This window comes from Corvus moneduloides, chromosome 3, assembly GCF_009650955.1.
Source record: "Corvus moneduloides isolate bCorMon1 chromosome 3, bCorMon1.pri, whole genome shotgun sequence".
Classification (NCBI taxonomy): Eukaryota; Metazoa; Chordata; class Aves; order Passeriformes; family Corvidae; genus Corvus; species Corvus moneduloides.
In genome coordinates, this window is record NC_045478.1 from 109,174,058 (window position 1) to 109,190,065 (window position 16,008).

The 16,008-nt window shown below is 55.7% G+C and overlaps 1 protein-coding gene across 3 annotated transcripts in view; it reads right to left on the minus strand.

Annotated features, from left to right (window-relative positions):
* Positions 1-680: 680 nt before the first annotated feature.
* The window catches only part of PTK7 (protein tyrosine kinase 7 (inactive)), a 35,800-nt gene continuing 20,472 nt past the window's right edge, over positions 681-16,008 (minus strand). For 2 of the 3 annotated variants that reach the window (XM_032104208.1, XM_032104206.1), the window contains exons 2-20: positions 13,084-13,377; positions 12,442-12,544; positions 11,751-11,941; positions 11,130-11,277; positions 10,050-10,180; positions 9,532-9,798; positions 9,198-9,331; positions 8,671-8,806; positions 8,439-8,558; positions 8,143-8,292; positions 7,748-7,898; positions 7,028-7,155; positions 6,530-6,742; positions 3,276-3,431; positions 2,861-3,093; positions 2,210-2,290; positions 1,977-2,128; positions 1,724-1,902; positions 681-1,520 (exon numbers count right to left, since the gene is read on the minus strand). In XM_032104208.1, coding sequence (XP_031960099.1) covers positions 1,360-1,520; positions 1,724-1,902; positions 1,977-2,128; positions 2,210-2,290; positions 2,861-3,093; positions 3,276-3,431; positions 6,530-6,742; positions 7,028-7,155; positions 7,748-7,898; positions 8,143-8,292; positions 8,439-8,558; positions 8,671-8,806; positions 9,198-9,331; positions 9,532-9,798; positions 10,050-10,180; positions 11,130-11,277; positions 11,751-11,941; positions 12,442-12,544; positions 13,084-13,377 — 3,128 coding nt within the window. In that variant the 3' untranslated portion in view covers positions 681-1,359. The remainder of the gene's footprint in view (positions 1,521-1,723; positions 1,903-1,976; positions 2,129-2,209; positions 2,291-2,860; positions 3,094-3,275; positions 3,432-6,529; positions 6,743-7,027; positions 7,156-7,747; positions 7,899-8,142; positions 8,293-8,438; positions 8,559-8,670; positions 8,807-9,197; positions 9,332-9,531; positions 9,799-10,049; positions 10,181-11,129; positions 11,278-11,750; positions 11,942-12,441; positions 12,545-13,083; positions 13,378-16,008) is intronic. The other variant, XM_032104207.1, reaches the window with a different exon arrangement.

Below are 16,008 nucleotides of genomic sequence, written 5' to 3' on the forward strand. Positions count from 1 at the left end.
GTGCAGCCAAGTGAAACTGCTGGGCTGCAGCTTGGCCAAACCTGCTCTGGCTCCAAGGGACAAGCCCATGCTGGCTTGGCTCATGTTCCTGCTGTGAGGTTGGGGTTTCACGTACATCAGGTGCACACTTTTCCTCTCCCAAGACTGCCAGGACCCTGCCCTTGTTCTGGGCCACTGGCACAGAGGAGAGGGCTGCAGGCCACATGTGACAGCAGGATATCCCCCAGTGTCCCCATCCAGACCTGGCCCTGCCAGCTCCTCCATCCTGCAAGAAGCAGCAGCTGAAATCTCCTGTACAAAACCACGACCCAGTGCGGGCTGCAAAGCTGCCCCAGGCCACAGAGGTGGGTGCACAAACCCAATTAGTACCTGAAGTGGGGGGAGCCCATCAGCACATCCAGGAGTGGTTGTTTGCTTGGAGTCTGAAAGGGACATTTTCTCTTGAGACAAGTCCCTCCTGGAGAGCAACCCATGACTGCCCAGAGAGACAGCAAGTGCTGAGGCAAAGTACTCCCTCAGGGCACACGAGGCTGGGAACAGCATCTCAGATTCACCTGAGAAGGGGGCAAAGGGGTTAAACACAGCAGAGAGATGCCTGAGGAACTAGCCCCAAACCCTTCCCAGGAGCCATGTGGAGGAAAACCACTATCTGACAGCAGTGTTTTACAAAGACAAAAAAACCAAAAAAAAAAGGCGCCTTCTTTATTGAGAGCAGCACATAAAAACCCAACAAAACCCAACCCTTCTTGGCTGCAGTACCCTCCACTCAAGCAAACAAACTAACCCACTCTAGGCTGCATTCCAGTAACAGAAATACTATGGTAGGGAAGAGTCAGCGCTCTGGAAGAGGGAGACAGGGGGCTCTGCCCAGAGTCGTAAGTACAAAAAAAGGCACAGGGTAATTGGGAAAGGTAGTGAGTTCCTTCATATGCCAGGCACTTTGTGCTCCTGTTGGCTGGCCTCTCCCCATGGGGAAGGGGAAGGCAGGCATGCCTAGCACAGACGGACGGAGAGAGAGCCGGGCCAGGCCGGCAGAGGTGGATGTGGCGAGCAGGGACGCCCAAGCTCTCGCCGTGGGAGGGGGAGCTGCGCTCCATCCACACCAGCAGCCTAAGGGCACTGGGCTGAGCAGGCAGGGGGCAGGAGGCAGCAAGGGCTGTCTTTTGGGACCCACGGGGGAGGGGGTGGGGCTGGGGTACACTGGCTTGTGCTTTGAGTCCAGCAGCTGCTGATGCTGAGCTGCTCGCTGGCGCATCGGGGTCGGGCTCAGCAAGGGGCTGCGGGAGTGCCAGGGGCTCCCCAGGCACATACAGACCCCTGTCCACGCCACCACATCCTTCACCAGCAAGGGCTGGGGGCTCAGGCTTTGCTGTCAGCTGGGCTGTCCCCAAGGGTGGTGGCGAGCTCACTGAAGGAAGGCCGGTCCTTAGGGCTGGGGGCCCAGCAGCGCTGCATCAGCTTGGCCAGGCGGGAAGGGCAGCCCTCGGGGTGCGGGAGCTTCGTCTTTCCTGACTGCAGACCTGGCATGAAAGAAAAGTCCAAAGGGCCATTGGGAAGGGGTGTGATCTTCTCTGGGGGGTGCAAGGAGGGCAGCAGTTCTCCATGCAAGCTGGGACATCGTCCCCAGCCAGACCAGCACTGTCACACAGCCTGTCTGGCCCCCTTTACCAACAAAAAGCAAGTAGGCTACAATTGCAAGGACAGCACAAGGTACTCCACATACCTGCTAGGACCTCATCATCTGCCAGTGGAGTGTAGGGCATCTCCCCATGTGTGAAGACCTCCCACATGAGCACCCCAAAGGACCACACATCTGACTTAGTGGAGAACTCATCTTCCAGCACAGCCTCAGGTGGCATCCAGCGCAGTGGGATCCAGGCCTGGCGGAAATGGTAGTACTCGCTGCGGGCAGGACAGGCAGGCAATGAGACTGGTGCCATTTCATCCCCTCCCATTCCCACATCAGGCCCCCTGACCTGTTGTACACGTCCTTGCTGAGGCTCAGGGATGAGACCTTGACCTGCCGCTGGGCACTGACCAGGCAGTTCCTGGCTGCCAAGTCCCGGTGCACGAACCTGCCGTTGGAGAGGTGCTCCATGCCCAGGGCCACCTGTGTGCAGAGAGACACCTGACCCCAGAGAGATGTCAGCACTGGCTGCCCTCCTTAGGGTCGCCCAGCCCCACAGCACTTCCAAAGCTGCACGGTCACCTTATGTTTGGTAGTGAGTGGCTGTGGCTTCAGAGACTCATCTTTGCTCTTGGAGATTCTCAGAAACTGCTTCAGGTCCCCCTGGGAGACAGACAGCAACTCAGACTCAGCACCTCTACATACTGACTGACAAGTCTCATTGGTCCCTGCAGTGCCTGGATGTGGCAGACCCATAGATCCTCATCTCCTTGTCCATGGTTCCTGCCTGTCCTCCTGGTCCCTGCCTTGTAGGGCAAGTCAGTACCTTGTTTCTGGGCCTCAACTGACTAAGATTAGGGCAAGCAAGCCTGAAATCTCCAGGTTTTTCATGCCCCAAATTGATTTCTCTCCTACAAACTCCAGACTCCCCATAGCCCTTAGCATTCACAGTCACTCTGCAGCACAGAGTCCCACAACTTAGGTTATGTAGCTGAGTCCAGGACATAAACCAGAAATCAGGAGGATACAGAGGACAAAGCCACTTCCAGGTCTTCCAGGAGACTCCCATTCCCCTTGAGACTCCTCCAGAGGTTGGGAACAGCAGTACGCTCAGCCTGGTCTCCCTACACCTTGACTGCCCTGCACTGCCAGCCTGTTGTCACACTTGCAGGCCCCACACCCACTGCTGTCATGTCCCTGCTTTACTGCAGGTGCTGCTGGCAGGGCCCTTACCAGGTCCACGTACTCCAGGACCATGTAGTGTGGCTCTGCCTCACGGCACAGCCCCAGCAGCCGCACCACGTTGGCATGGTTCAGCTTCCCAAACATCTCTGCCTCCCGCCGGAAGTCCAACTGCAGCTGCTCATCCCTCGTCTGCAGGCTCTTCACCAGCACCAGAGCTTCACCCTCACCATCCTCTGCACCTTTGGCCTTGGCCAGGAACACTTCACCGAACTCCCCCCTGCCTGGAAGCATAGAGAAGCAGGAGGGAAGGCACCATGCATTAGGACAGCAGGTGTGCTTGGCAGGCCAGGGGCTGCAGGGCCCTCTGTACCCAGCACATCCCCTTTTCTGGCTAGGACAGGCTGGGGTTTCAGCCACAGGTTTCCTGCTGGAGTGGGGTCAAGGCCAGGGTGGCCCAGCATACCCAGTGTTGTGATTGTCTGCAGGTTGGAACGTGGGAAGTGCATCTTGTCGGCAGCGCTGTGGCGCTTGCTGGCCCCGGAGCTGCTGCCCAGGTTGGTCAAGGCCACTTCTTCCTGAATCTCTGCTGTCATCTGCCCATTTTGCAGCAAAGCACCACCTGCAAGGGAAGCACAAATAGCTTCAGCATCCTGCCAGGCCACACAGTGAAAGTTATCCTGAGGCTCAGCCCCTTCTGGGGCTCTGACACTCCAAGCACTCCAGCTTGATGTCCAGCCCCAGGCAGCAGAGTGGCCTGGCCTCAGTTTTTGCCCCATCTCTGGCAGCTCTGCAGCCACCCTTGAAATCAGACGCTAAGCAATGGCTTTGGTCCCAGAGTCAGCCAGCCCCATCTGGCCTTGTCCATCCCAGGCCACTCAGTCATCCCTGAGCAGTGGCTACATTCAAACTATCATTGACACAACTCCACAGGACGGCAGCAGGAGATGGGATGGGTGAGGCAGAGACGGAGCAGATGGACACTGTTCGCTATAACCACAATCTCTTGATGCCCAAGAGCCTCTCAAGTCTATCTGGCATCAGCTGCTGCAGTCCGATGTCCCTCGTCCTTACTCCCTTCCCAGCAAGCCAGCAATGCTGATGTCCTTGGAAATGTTGAACCTGTAAGACCAGACCAGCCTGGATTTTAACTGGCTGGGTTAAAGCAGTGCTAGGAAGCACTGTCCTTGCAATCAACCCCAGCAAGCTTTCTGCACAGGAACTTCACTAGCAATTTCCCTTGCACAAACACAAGCCACACAACAGGACAAAACATGATTGCCTTGAGAAAGTACCAAAGCCTGCATTTTACAGGCAGCTTGTAGGGAAACGACTGCATAGACGGCAAACCTTGATTCTGAAGGCATTTATTGCTTGGATCAGACCTGGTTACTAGGAAGCAGTACCTCCCATAAGATGAAGGCAGGAGTTGGAATTTAAAGCAGGGCACAACCCTGAGCGAGGGTCGCTCCCACATCTGCAGCATCACTCTGTACTACTGTGCACACTCCATTTCAGCTGCTCCTGCTACAACCACTAGGCAAACAGCCACACAAAAGGAAACCATAAAATTAAGACTTAACCCAGCAGGATTCCCACTGCCTGTAGTTTCCATCACAGGTTGTTGTATTGCAGTGTGTGTGCATGCCTGCTTACAGTGCACCTGTGCAAGACAGGTACCAGCACATCCAGAGCAGGTCTGGCCACCGTGACAGGGACCATGGCTTTGTCACAGGTAGGACTGGAGCTGGGAACACTGAGATATGCTGACTTCAGAGCCACAGATACTGACAGCTGTCTACTCTCACACGGTGGAGTAAGATTTGCAAAGACAAAAGCGAAAAAACACCACTTATCCTATAAATCAAAGCTGGATGCTCCTTACCTTCTCCTTGCTTTTACACTCATTATCAGCAGGACTGTCTGACCCTGCGCTGTCTGTGCTCATGACTAATCGTGTCTCAAGACTACAAGCTTGAAGCCAAGAGGATAACACAAGACGACCACTGCAACCGTGCCAAAAAAATCCTGAAGGCTGCAGAGTGAGTGTGCTGCCACTGAGAGACAGCACCAGCAGGCAGCAACAAGAGACACTTTTGAGAACAGACATTCCCATGTTTCACAGAACTTGGACAAGTCAGTTGATAACAAAAAAAGGACAGGAAGCTTCATTATGTATCCAGCTGCAGCAAAGGGGAACCAAGTGTAAAGAAGCTGCCTGCTTTGCCCACCTGCCTGCGACATCTGAGCATCTCCTGGAGAAACAGACACAGCCATGCTGCCCTAGAGACATCAGCACAGAAATCAGTCCCCATAGCCATGAACCTCCCCAAATGCTGTATCTGTATTCACCAAAAAAAAAAAGGAGCACAGTCAGACAGGGATACTGAGGGCAAGCTCTCATTATAGAGGATGTGGCACACCAATGACGTGACCTTGGAAGGTAACTGGATGGTTAGGAGTGCACTGATCTATAGGAAATCCGTAGGAAAGATCCACTGCAGGTCCATGGGGAGGTCAAATCTGTCTGGACTCTGAGGACACTGGAAAAGTCAGCTGGGCCAGGCAGCACTTGTAGGTACTGAGGTAGGTGCTGAAATACTTTGAGTCACCCAGCTAACGAGGAACCACATCAAAAAGAGGCAGAGAGTCAGATCTTTGAAGACTGTGGTGAATGGAACGACTCCACCAGAGCTGATAGCAAACACAAACCACTTCTCCAGAGAGACTATGGAAGTACCAAAAAGGAGTGTAGATATCTGGCAAGCTGGGTCTGCCTGCAAGAGTGAGGATGCACCTGGCAGCTAAACTGGTTCCAAATGAAGGGAATAAGAAGAGGCAAACTCTAGCAGAAGAGAAATGTAATAAAGACAGGCCAAGATAAAAATCTGAGACCACCTCAAAAAAGATCAAAAGAAATCCTTTCCCAGGAAGAGGATGCTGGCCAGAGCCTGCTGGTACAGGTGAGCTACCTGTGACTTGTCCACAGAAAGAGCTCACAGTGGTGACAGATGCAGAGCACAAAGCTGCAGAGATGCTCCTGCAAACCCTGCTCCTAGGAGGTTCCTCACAGCCAGACTTGTCTTCTGGAAGTTTGGCTCTGTTCAAAGTGCCAATGCAAAGAGAAAACCAGGAGGCAAACCCAGTAGTTATGTTTTGCCAGGCCCTCAAAGCGACTTGCACATGATCAGGACATGGCTGTGTGCTGGAGAACTGGAAGGGGGAACACCTGCATTTATGGGGAGTATGTATGGGGAGATCCAGGGAATTAGGGACAGCAAACTCAACTGCACCCCACCACTTACAAGTCCCCAGTGGAAATAACAGAGTGAGTTCAGGGAAACATCTTCCCTCCAGCACCAGGAGCTGCTGAACTGTGAATTGAAGAGGCCAGCAGAGTGCTACTATTTCACTGCATTGCAATAGGGATCCTTCCCTCCCCCAGGAAGGGATCCCACATGTGATCCCACGTGCAGGTACTGGCTGCAGGAGCGATACATAACTCAGCAGACAGAGATGGCCTCAGTGTGAGGCCGGGGTTCAGGTTTCACACTAACTTGCCTATTTCTCACCTGGCAGCAGGTCTCTGCCACCAGCCAAAAACAGGAGCGAGAGACCATGGGTTAGGAGCTGTCCCCATGCCCTGGGAGCTCCCTGTCCCTCAGCCCCTCCAGCACAGGGACAGGGGGCCAGCAGTGAAGCCCCCACTGTCAGGCGTACCGGCCTCACCGTTCAGACACTCCATTTCAGGCTCCTCGCCCTCTGGGTGCTTCTTCAGCCTCTTGGCTTTTCTCCGCTTCTTGCAGTAGAACATCAGCCCCAGCACGATAATAATGTAGGCAACAGCTGCCCCCACTGAGAGCCCAATGGTCTGGATCATCTTGTAGGGTGTGTGGCTGCCAGGTCCCTCATCCTCTTCTGCTGCTGGCTTGTCTGTGGGGCAGAGAGCATCCAACAACATGGGGGTGCAGAGGGATTTCCCAAATCCTGCTCAGGAATGTGCTGGAGGGATGTGAAAAGCCCCAACCCCCTACCCACTGCTGTGGCCACCTCCTCACCCAGCCACAGCATGCTGGGCACATCCCACAGCACACTGTGCTGCATTCCAGTGGGGATGCTGCTTTGACTACCTGGCAGGCATGGCCAGCACCAGAAGCAGGACCTAGAATTGCCAGGGATTCCAGGAGATCATGTCCCGACACTGGGCACCTTCCTTACCAACAACATACAGGAAGGCTTCACGGTGCTTGATGTTGCAGCTGTTGCCAGCGATGCAAGTGTATTTTCCAGAGTCCTCGGTGGTGACGTCGTAGATCACCAAGGAGCCATTGGGCATGATCTGAATCCTGCCAACCACACACACAGAGCTCTTTGCAAACACCAGAGCACAGAGGCAGGCTTGGGGCACCTGCAGCCCCACCTCCCCAGGATGCCTCAGCCCCATATCCCCACTGCCACCAGCTTCCATCTCCCCAGGATGCTTCAGCCCCATATCCCCACTGCCACCAGCTTCCATCTCCCCAGGATGCCTTAGCCCCATATCCCCACTGCCACCAGCTTCCATCTCCCCAGGATGCCTCAGCCCCATATCCCCACTGCCACCAGCTTCCATCTCCCCAGGATGCCTCAGCCCCATGTCCCTGCTGCCATCAGCTTCCATCTCCCCAAGATGCTTCAGCCCCATATCCCCACTGCCACCAGCTTCCATCTCAGGCTGTGCAAAGCTTAAAAACACATGACTGCAGCTCAATCACAGCTTGGCAGGCTGTAGCAGAAATAGAAAAGCTGGGGCTAGGGGAGTCCAGGTCCTGGCACGTGGAGTCAATTATGTGCCCACCAAGCTGGGAACCCAGGACTGCACCACTGACACCCTTGTACTGGGCAGGCTTGGGAATGTCCAGCTGTGCCACACGTCAGCTTGGAATGGAGGCTGTTTACCTGGGCAGGAGCTTGCCGGGATCCAAAATCTTGTCCTTCCCTTTCCACTGGATGTGCGGTACGGGATCCCCCTCTGCCTGGCACTGGAACATGGCTGTGTGGCCCTGGTACACCGTCGTGGGCTCTGGCTCTAGCTTGAAGGTGACGTAAACTGAAGGCAGAGAGGCCAACACAGACGCTGTCAGCTCCTGGGAATGGTGCTAAGCTCCCACAAGGGAGCACAGCCAGCACTGGCACAGCGGCACGTGCCCTCTCAGGCTGTATACAAAGCACTGACAAACTGGACACTCAAGTGCCATGGGACACAGCTCAGGGCCAGGCCAGACATTGCTTTCTCTGCAGGGGCACGCCAGGTGCCACCCAGGCAAACCCAGCACAGCAGGAAACACCCTCACCTGCTACCACGAGCTGCACGGTGGCACGGATCTCGCCCTGCGGCCTGTTGGAGGCGATGCACGTGTAGTTCCCCGAGTCGCTCCTGCTCACCTTGTGGAAGGACAGGATGCCGGCATTGTGGCTCACGTGGGATGGCAGGCTGCTCCCATCTGCGGGGCACAAGAGGACGGATGCAGCCGTCGTGCAGTGCCACACTGGGCCACACTGCTGCTTCACCCACGCTGGAGGTGGGACAATGCAGAGTCCCTAGTGCCCCAGGTAAGGAGCAGGCGTATCACAACCAAATCCCCCTGACCTGTCTTGGTCCACTGGATGGTGGGTTTTTCCCGGCCCGTGGCTGAGCAGGACACTGTGACCTCCTTATCAAACTCCATGCACTGCAGCGGCTGAGGCGGTGGGGTGAACTTCAGCTTCTCTGCAGCAGACAGAGGTGATGTTTAGGCTCCCCCTCAGCCACAGGAGACCCTGGAGCTGGAGGTATCACCCCTGCACCCACAAGAGCAGAGCGTGAGGCACTGTCAGCATACCCAGCACGTGCACCCGCGCGTATCCCTCGATGCTGCCTGCCGGGGTGCTGCTCACACACTTGTACATGGTCCCATCGTACACCTCCACGTTGTTGATGCGCAGCGTCCCGTTCTCCGAGATCTCAAACCGCGAGTCCTGCCCGGAGCGGGGGAAGGAGCAGGGCAGAAATGACACTGTCAGCAGCCCTGGGATTAGCCCTCGCTTGTGGCACTGCTGACATTCCACATGCCACGCCACGCTTCAGATAAACGCATCCCTGCTGAGACCCACATGAAGAACTGAGAGAGGCTGCAGGGACCTTTCTCCTGCCACTGCCCCAAAAGCACAGGGCTGATTGCCACTCAAGTGGCAAGAGACAGCTAACTGTGCACCCACACATCAGTAGGACGGAGCTAATGCCAGGAATGTGGCTAAAGTGGGGGTGACAGGGATGCTGGGCCTAGGAACAAGGTGAGAAACAGCAGCAGCAGAGCAGGTGCCCAGCAGAAGTGCCCATGAGGGGCAGGGACTTGCCTTGTTGCCTCACCTCAGAAATGGAGACGCCGTTGCGGTACCAGGTGACAGTGGGTTTCAGGGAGGCCTTGCTGAGGCAGTGCAGGTATCCTGGCTTGCTCTCCTCCAGCTGGCTGTCCTTGGGCATCTCCACCCATTTGGGTACCGCTGGGCACGAAGGCAAGGGGTTACACAGGGCCACTCACCACCCCTCTGGCCAGCAGCAGTGCAGAACACGCAGGTAGTGTGCAGCCAGCCATGAGAGGCACCTCTCTGTATCAGTGAGGTGATGAGCAATGCTGCCCAGCTCACCCCAACCCCCTATCCAGCCCCTCTTCTGCTCCCACCCTTTTCAGAAAGTTTCCTACTAGCCACAGTGATGCTCAGCTCCTGTTTCTTCTCTCCAGCCTTGTTGGCAGCATGGCACGTGTAGATCCCTGCATCCATCTCGGTGATACTGGTGAAAATGAGCTGCTCTGCCTCTTGGTACACCCGGCCAGCAGTGGGAACTCGTTCCTGGTTTCTCTCCCACCAGACTTGGGGTGTGGGTATGCCCTGCGGGGCAGTGCAGAACACGCGATGCCCCTGGTTTGCTGTCAACACCTTCGGGGAGAAGGGTGCCATGTCTTCGATCTCTGAGAGAAGCAAGAGACAACAGGGCTCAAAGAGGGCAGGAACGTGTATAGCCAACCCACCAGCACTATCATTCACATGGGAGGCACCATTTAAAGGAGAGAGCACACAAACTCTGTTTGCTCCCCTCATCCAGGCAGCAAGGATGAATCATTTCATGTACTGACCCACTGCTGTATCATCACAGAGCTCCAGAGTGACACTGGAACTCTGGGACCCACCGCCCACCCTGTCACCAGCCCCAGGACCTCACCTGCCAGCCGCAGAGTTGCCTTCAGCACCAGAGTTTTCCCCCTCTGCCCACGGCCAATGCACTTATAGACACCGGTGCTGCGAGCCCTCACCTGGGTGATCAGCAGGGAGCCATTGGCAAACACGGTGGTCCTGGGCACGTGGGGAGAGGAAGGGCTCAGTGGGCATCTCTGCAGGACATGGGCCAGAGCCACAGCGCTGAAATGTCCTGCATGAGCCCGCGAAACCACGAGGGTGCCAAGCCACAGCTTCCCAGCACACATAAACAAGGAGATGGTTGGGACACATTCTTCATGGAGGAAATGAGCTCATACAAGTCTTACTCTTGGTGAAGAGCTGGCTCCCACCAAAAAATGCATCACCAAGCATGAGCCAGTTCTGAGAGCACATGGAGCCAGGAGAAGGGGCAGGGGACACAAGGTGGCGCCCGGGGGCTGCCAGGCCGAGGGCAGCTGGCACCCAGATGGCACTGCCTGCCTTCCAGAGTCTGGCGGAGACACATCCCGGCTGCGGGATCACTGTCCCTGCTCTTCAGACTGCCCATGCTTAGGCTGTCTGGGGCTCAGAAACACTCCTGGCTCTGGGGATCACCATGCACTTTTACATGGAAGAGCAAGAGAGCCACAGGCCCAGTGACTGCTGTGCAGATGTTGGGGGCTGGGATGTGTTCCCCAGTCTGGGAATCACCGCGTGCTGGCATCAGGTACTGGGACACATCCCTGACTGTGAATTGCCCCAAGTGGGTGTCAGGAGCTTGAGCTTCCCTGGCTCCATAGAATCACCACATCTGGGGCTGAGAGACATCCCTAACTGTGGGGCCATCACGCATGGGCATCTAGAACTGACAGCCCCACAGACTCATGTGAGGACAAACTCGTCCCTGAGTCCTGTTCAGATAAATGCCATGCACAGGGACCAAGTCCCTGCTAAACCTAACCCAGCCAAGCTGAGAAACCGATCCCCATGGCCACTCTGATGTTGCATGCTTGTCCTCATGTACAGACAGGGTTTGACCTCTCTCTTCTGGAACACAGTGCCCCTCTCCTCCCAGCCCTGCCCACATCACTGGGGTCCCTATTACTTGGATCTGTTGGTGATGGGGTTGTCTTCAAAGAGCCATTCCTGTGTAGGAGGAGGCACAGCTGCAAACTGGCAGTCGAACATGGCCTCTTCATTCTTGGTCACGATGAGGTCCTGTGGGGCAATCACTGCCTGAGGAAAGCTCTCATCTGCAACGGCAGAGATCACAGGAGGGTGAGAGAGGAACTTGCTCCCAGCAAGGCCCTGGTTCCTAGCAAACAGATCAAAGCTGTCACTGGACTGCAAATTCCCTTGTCCAGTTCCAAATACCCCTCTAATGTCAACAATTCCTGCCCTCCTTGGGTCTTGCCTCCAAAGGCCAACAGGGCATCTACCCACACGGCACTGGTATTAGCAAAACCAGAAGCACCTACAGCATCCAGGGTGCACCATTATAAAAGAAGACAGCATAAATCTGCTCCAGAAGGACACAGGGGCAAATTAACACCTGCAGACAGGGCTGGGTTCCAACCTGGCCAGGATTTGTCAGGTCTGAGTCTGGCCAGAGGCTCTGCACAGAGGAAAGTCCCACTAGCCTGCAGTTCCCCTGCAGCCTGGCTCCTGTCCTGCAGCAGAGAGGAGGCTGTGAGCAGGGCAGTGGAACAGCTGGGACACGACTCACCGATGACATTGAGTGTGAAGTTGTTCTGGCTGCAGACGAAGCCGACGGCACTGCGGGCGCAGCAGTAGTAGAGCCCGTTGTCATCGGGGCTGGCGCTCTGCAGGGTCAGTGTCCGCTCCTTGTTGCTGACAGAGTAGGTGCTGCGGCCCTCCGGGAGGGGGCTGCCATCCCGAAACCACTGCCACGTGGGACTGCAAGACAGGGGCAAGCAGGTGACCGGCGGCACGGCACCGTCAGGGCTGCCCCGAGAGCTGGTGTGCGGAGGAGACAGCCCAGAGATGGCCCATTTCCCTGGCTCTCCGTCCCCGCTGCTGGCCCCGACACAGACACGAAGCCATGAGACATGCAGCCAAGTGGACGGGACACGACTGGGAAGCGACGGAGAGTGACTGCAGCACACCAAGCAGCTCAGCAACTGGACTGTGACAGCCCATCCTTACTGTGCTCCTCGCTACGCGGCTCTGGGGAAGCCGTTTGCCTTCTCCCACGGTGCTCAGCCACAGGCTCAATCCTGCCTTTCGCCTTCCCTGACTCTACTGAATTCTTGCAGGAGAGAGGAGGGGAGGTGGGGCAGGAGGAGAAAGAAAAAGGTGGCGGGGGAGAGGGAGAGGGATAGAGAGAGAGAGAAAGACCACACAGCCAAGGTGCAGGGGCCCCTGGCAGGGTCCACTCCTCAGGAGGCAACCCTTACCGTGGGTGGCCATCGATGTGACACCGCAGCACCACTGTGGAGAAGGGCTGGATCTCAGCTACGTTGGCCGGCTGCTTCAGAACCACACTGCCTGTCTCGATCCCTGTGGGACCAAAGAATACCAACACAGCTGGCTCTCCAAACCTACAGAGCCCACGTGGTGGTTACTGGACTCCCCGATAACCAGAGGAGGCAGCAAGGGCACAAGCATGCTTAGAGATACATATGCCCTCAAGCCAGCGTGGAGTAAAGACACCCACACTGCAGAGATCCCACTTTGCCCTGTGCAGCTGTTCTCTGAGGGATAAGGTGAGTTCTGAAAGGACCTGCAGTGCCCAGGACACACTTGCTGCAGTAATGCAGCACAAACGGGAAAAGCAGCAGGAGAAAGCATCTCTGACAGCCTTGGGGACACCAGAAGACACAAGAGGTCTACAGGGCATGATGGACATGGTAGATGGAGAGGGATCCTACTTGAGCAGTCCAAGCTGTCCGATCCCTGTCTGACCCACACAAGCATTGGCAGACAGCCTGGAAAAACTGTTTCCAGCCTCGGGCCCTCCCAAGAGAGTGCTTTTCCCTGTGCACAGTGGGCAGCACCAGGCTGCAGCGTGTGCCTGGCTGCCTTCACCCCATGCTCACACTTGATGTTGAAAGACGCGTTGGCCGTGCGCGCCTCCTCCCCGGTGAGCACGTTCCTCGCCAGGCACTGGAAGACCCCGGCATCCCGGTGCCGATCCACGGCAGCAAACTGGAGGTTGCTGCCTTCCTTGAAGCGCTGCTCCGTGTCCTGAACGGGAAGCCCGTTCTGCAGCCACTCGAACTCCACGTCCGCCGGCTCCTTCACCTCACAGCGGAGGATGGCGCTGCGGCCGTGCAGGGCATCCTGGGAATACGGCTCTTTCGTGAAAAGGATGCTTGCCTGAGTCCCCACGGCTGCAGGACAGAAAAGGGAGGGCATGTTTAGAGCAAGGGAAGGAGAACAGATCAGGTAAGCACATGTCGTTCTCAAGGGTCTCCAGACACTCAGAGCCATGTCAGGAGAAACATATCCCAAATCACATCTGTCAAAACTAATTCAGAGTTTTAACAGATCTATGCTGGGATGCCAGCACAGCTGCTTAAAGCCTGTCCACAGCAATCACTGGAACAAGGGTGCCTGAGCTTGCCACAGCCAAGAGAGCCCTCTGCTCCCTGGGGCCAGGGACATTAAGAGGGAGCTCCCCTGACCCACTACTGAGTGTCACACTTCCAGCCTGAACAGAGAGGTGTCTTGCAGTGTATGAGCCAGGAAGTCAGTCACCAAAACCCTAGAGAGCAAGCAGCTTCCTGGGCAGTTCAGATGTTTCTTTGAGGTCTTCTTGTCCTGTTTTTTGGGATGCGTCCTAACTTCTGGCCTTGCATCAAGATTGCCCCTGATCAGAAATACCCATAGGCTGTTTCTAGGTTTTCCTCAAAGTCCCTCTCCTTGAGACTATGTCTCTGCCTCACCTCCCCATCCCCAGAAATTACCCAGAGAAACACTGGTGTGGAACAGGGATTGTCTGTGTGAATAAACACAGCACAAGGGGATGCAACAGGGACACCACAAACTTGTGTGGTGACTCAGCCCACTCACAAGTAGAAGCGGAAATGACAAATTGCAATAGCTGTCCTCAGGGTCTGGTAGTGGCCTGAGGGGCTGGAAGGATCGCTCTACAGCGATGGAAACCCCAAAGAGCCCTGCTTGACACACTAAGGCCCACCCAAGAGCTGGGGGTCCTGGGGACAGAGCAGCCAGTGCTTCCCTAGGCAGTGCCTGGCATGGCTGCTGAGGGACCGCGCTCGCACATTCCCAAATCTGGCTGCCGCCTGCCCACAGCCAGCCGTGCAGGCGCTCTGCTCCGGTTACCAGCTGCAAAAGCAAGGGGAGCAGACAAAGAGCAATTCAGCACATGACGATGGCTCTTGGACTCTGTTCCCAGCACCATGCTCTGCAGGGAGAGGAGCCAAGCCAGCCAGATTTCGAGCATCTTAGAGTGAAGATGAACAAGAACGTGGTCAAAACCAGCGTGTTCTCATCACTGCAAGAGAAACAGCCGCAGAAAGTGGCTGCCTGGACAAGTTACATGAACAGGATCCAAGCCCAGCTGAAGGAAAGGCAGCTCCTCGTTGGACACTCAGCCACATCCTCCTTTGCATAAAAGCCTGGTGAAGGGATACAGTTTGACAACACATCTCAGTCAGTCAGAGCTAGGGGTAAGAAAGCCTTTTCCAAAAGAGATGTTTTGAAGACCACCAAATTCCAGAAAGCCACAAGAGCCCTTCCCATGCTGGAAAGCCTTTGGAGCTTGCTACAAAGTGCAGGGGCCAAGCAAAGCTGCTCACGGGCACCCTGGTGTCAGCCACACACTTCCAGCAGGGCTGGTCCGAGCTCCCCCACTCACAGCAACAGCACGGCACAGACACAGGTACTCATACAGGATGAGGCTCCAACCCCCCAGCTCCAAACACATCAAGGAGCAGGGGCACCTCGGCCTGTATCTGCTAAAAACCTTTCCCCATAGTCCAGCCAGAGAGAGCAACAAAGTCCTCCCACTGGGAAAACCACAGAAGCCTCTTCCCAAAGACACTAGGACACACCAAACTGTAGTCCAGAGCCCAGAGGTCTTTTCTGCCTGCAGTCCTTGCAAGGTGTGACTGTGGGTACAATTCTGATTTTCAGTCATCCCCAAAAAGCCATTGGGAAGGAGGCAGCAAGGAGTTGGGAAGTCACAGAACAGCAGTGCACAACAACATTCCGCAGGGTCTAGGATGTGGACATCGCTGCAGCCTGGCTTTCCACCTTCAGCATCCCATCAAGCCATTGACTTTGGTGTGCAGGCAACATCCCCTAACGACTGCCCTCAGCCAGGTGAAGTCCCACAGCTCTTGGGTTGACATCACTTGTCAACTGCACCCACAGAACTTAAGGTCACCAGGAGTAGCCACAGACTGACCCCCTGTGGCCTGGGTGACAGAGCTGCTGACCGTGACCAAAGTCCCGTTTTCCTGGGTCCCATCAACATGCTGTGCTCCAAGGGTCAGCACGTCCAGTGAAGTTTCCATGGCCAGTTCCATCCCCTAAAGGTAGGAACTATCCATCAGTCTGTGACAGCTGTCTCATGAACATGAGATGAACACATGCCTCAAGGTGATACAACGTGCAGGAATATGAGTCACATCAGATCTGTCTCACTGAGAGCACTCAGCAAGGCAGCAACCACCCAGCCTCACTCAAATACAGCCATGTGCTCAACAGCCTAAAAGCTCCAGAGCATCAGGAGCTGAAGCTCATGCCAGAACAGGCTGCTGGGTCAGACAGGCAGGAGGAAAGGGGAACAGAACAGTCAAATCCACTCAGGTTTGAACCTACAGGAGCCAGGTCTGTTATTTTCTCCAGACATGCCTCAGGACACCAGCCGTATGTCCATCAAACCATACCTGTATCGTACAAAGCACGTTCAAGGTGGCAGGGTGCACAAAGAAAACTCATGAAGTAGATGGATTTGTTCTGCTCTTGGGAGCTTCAGCCTACTGGTTATGCTC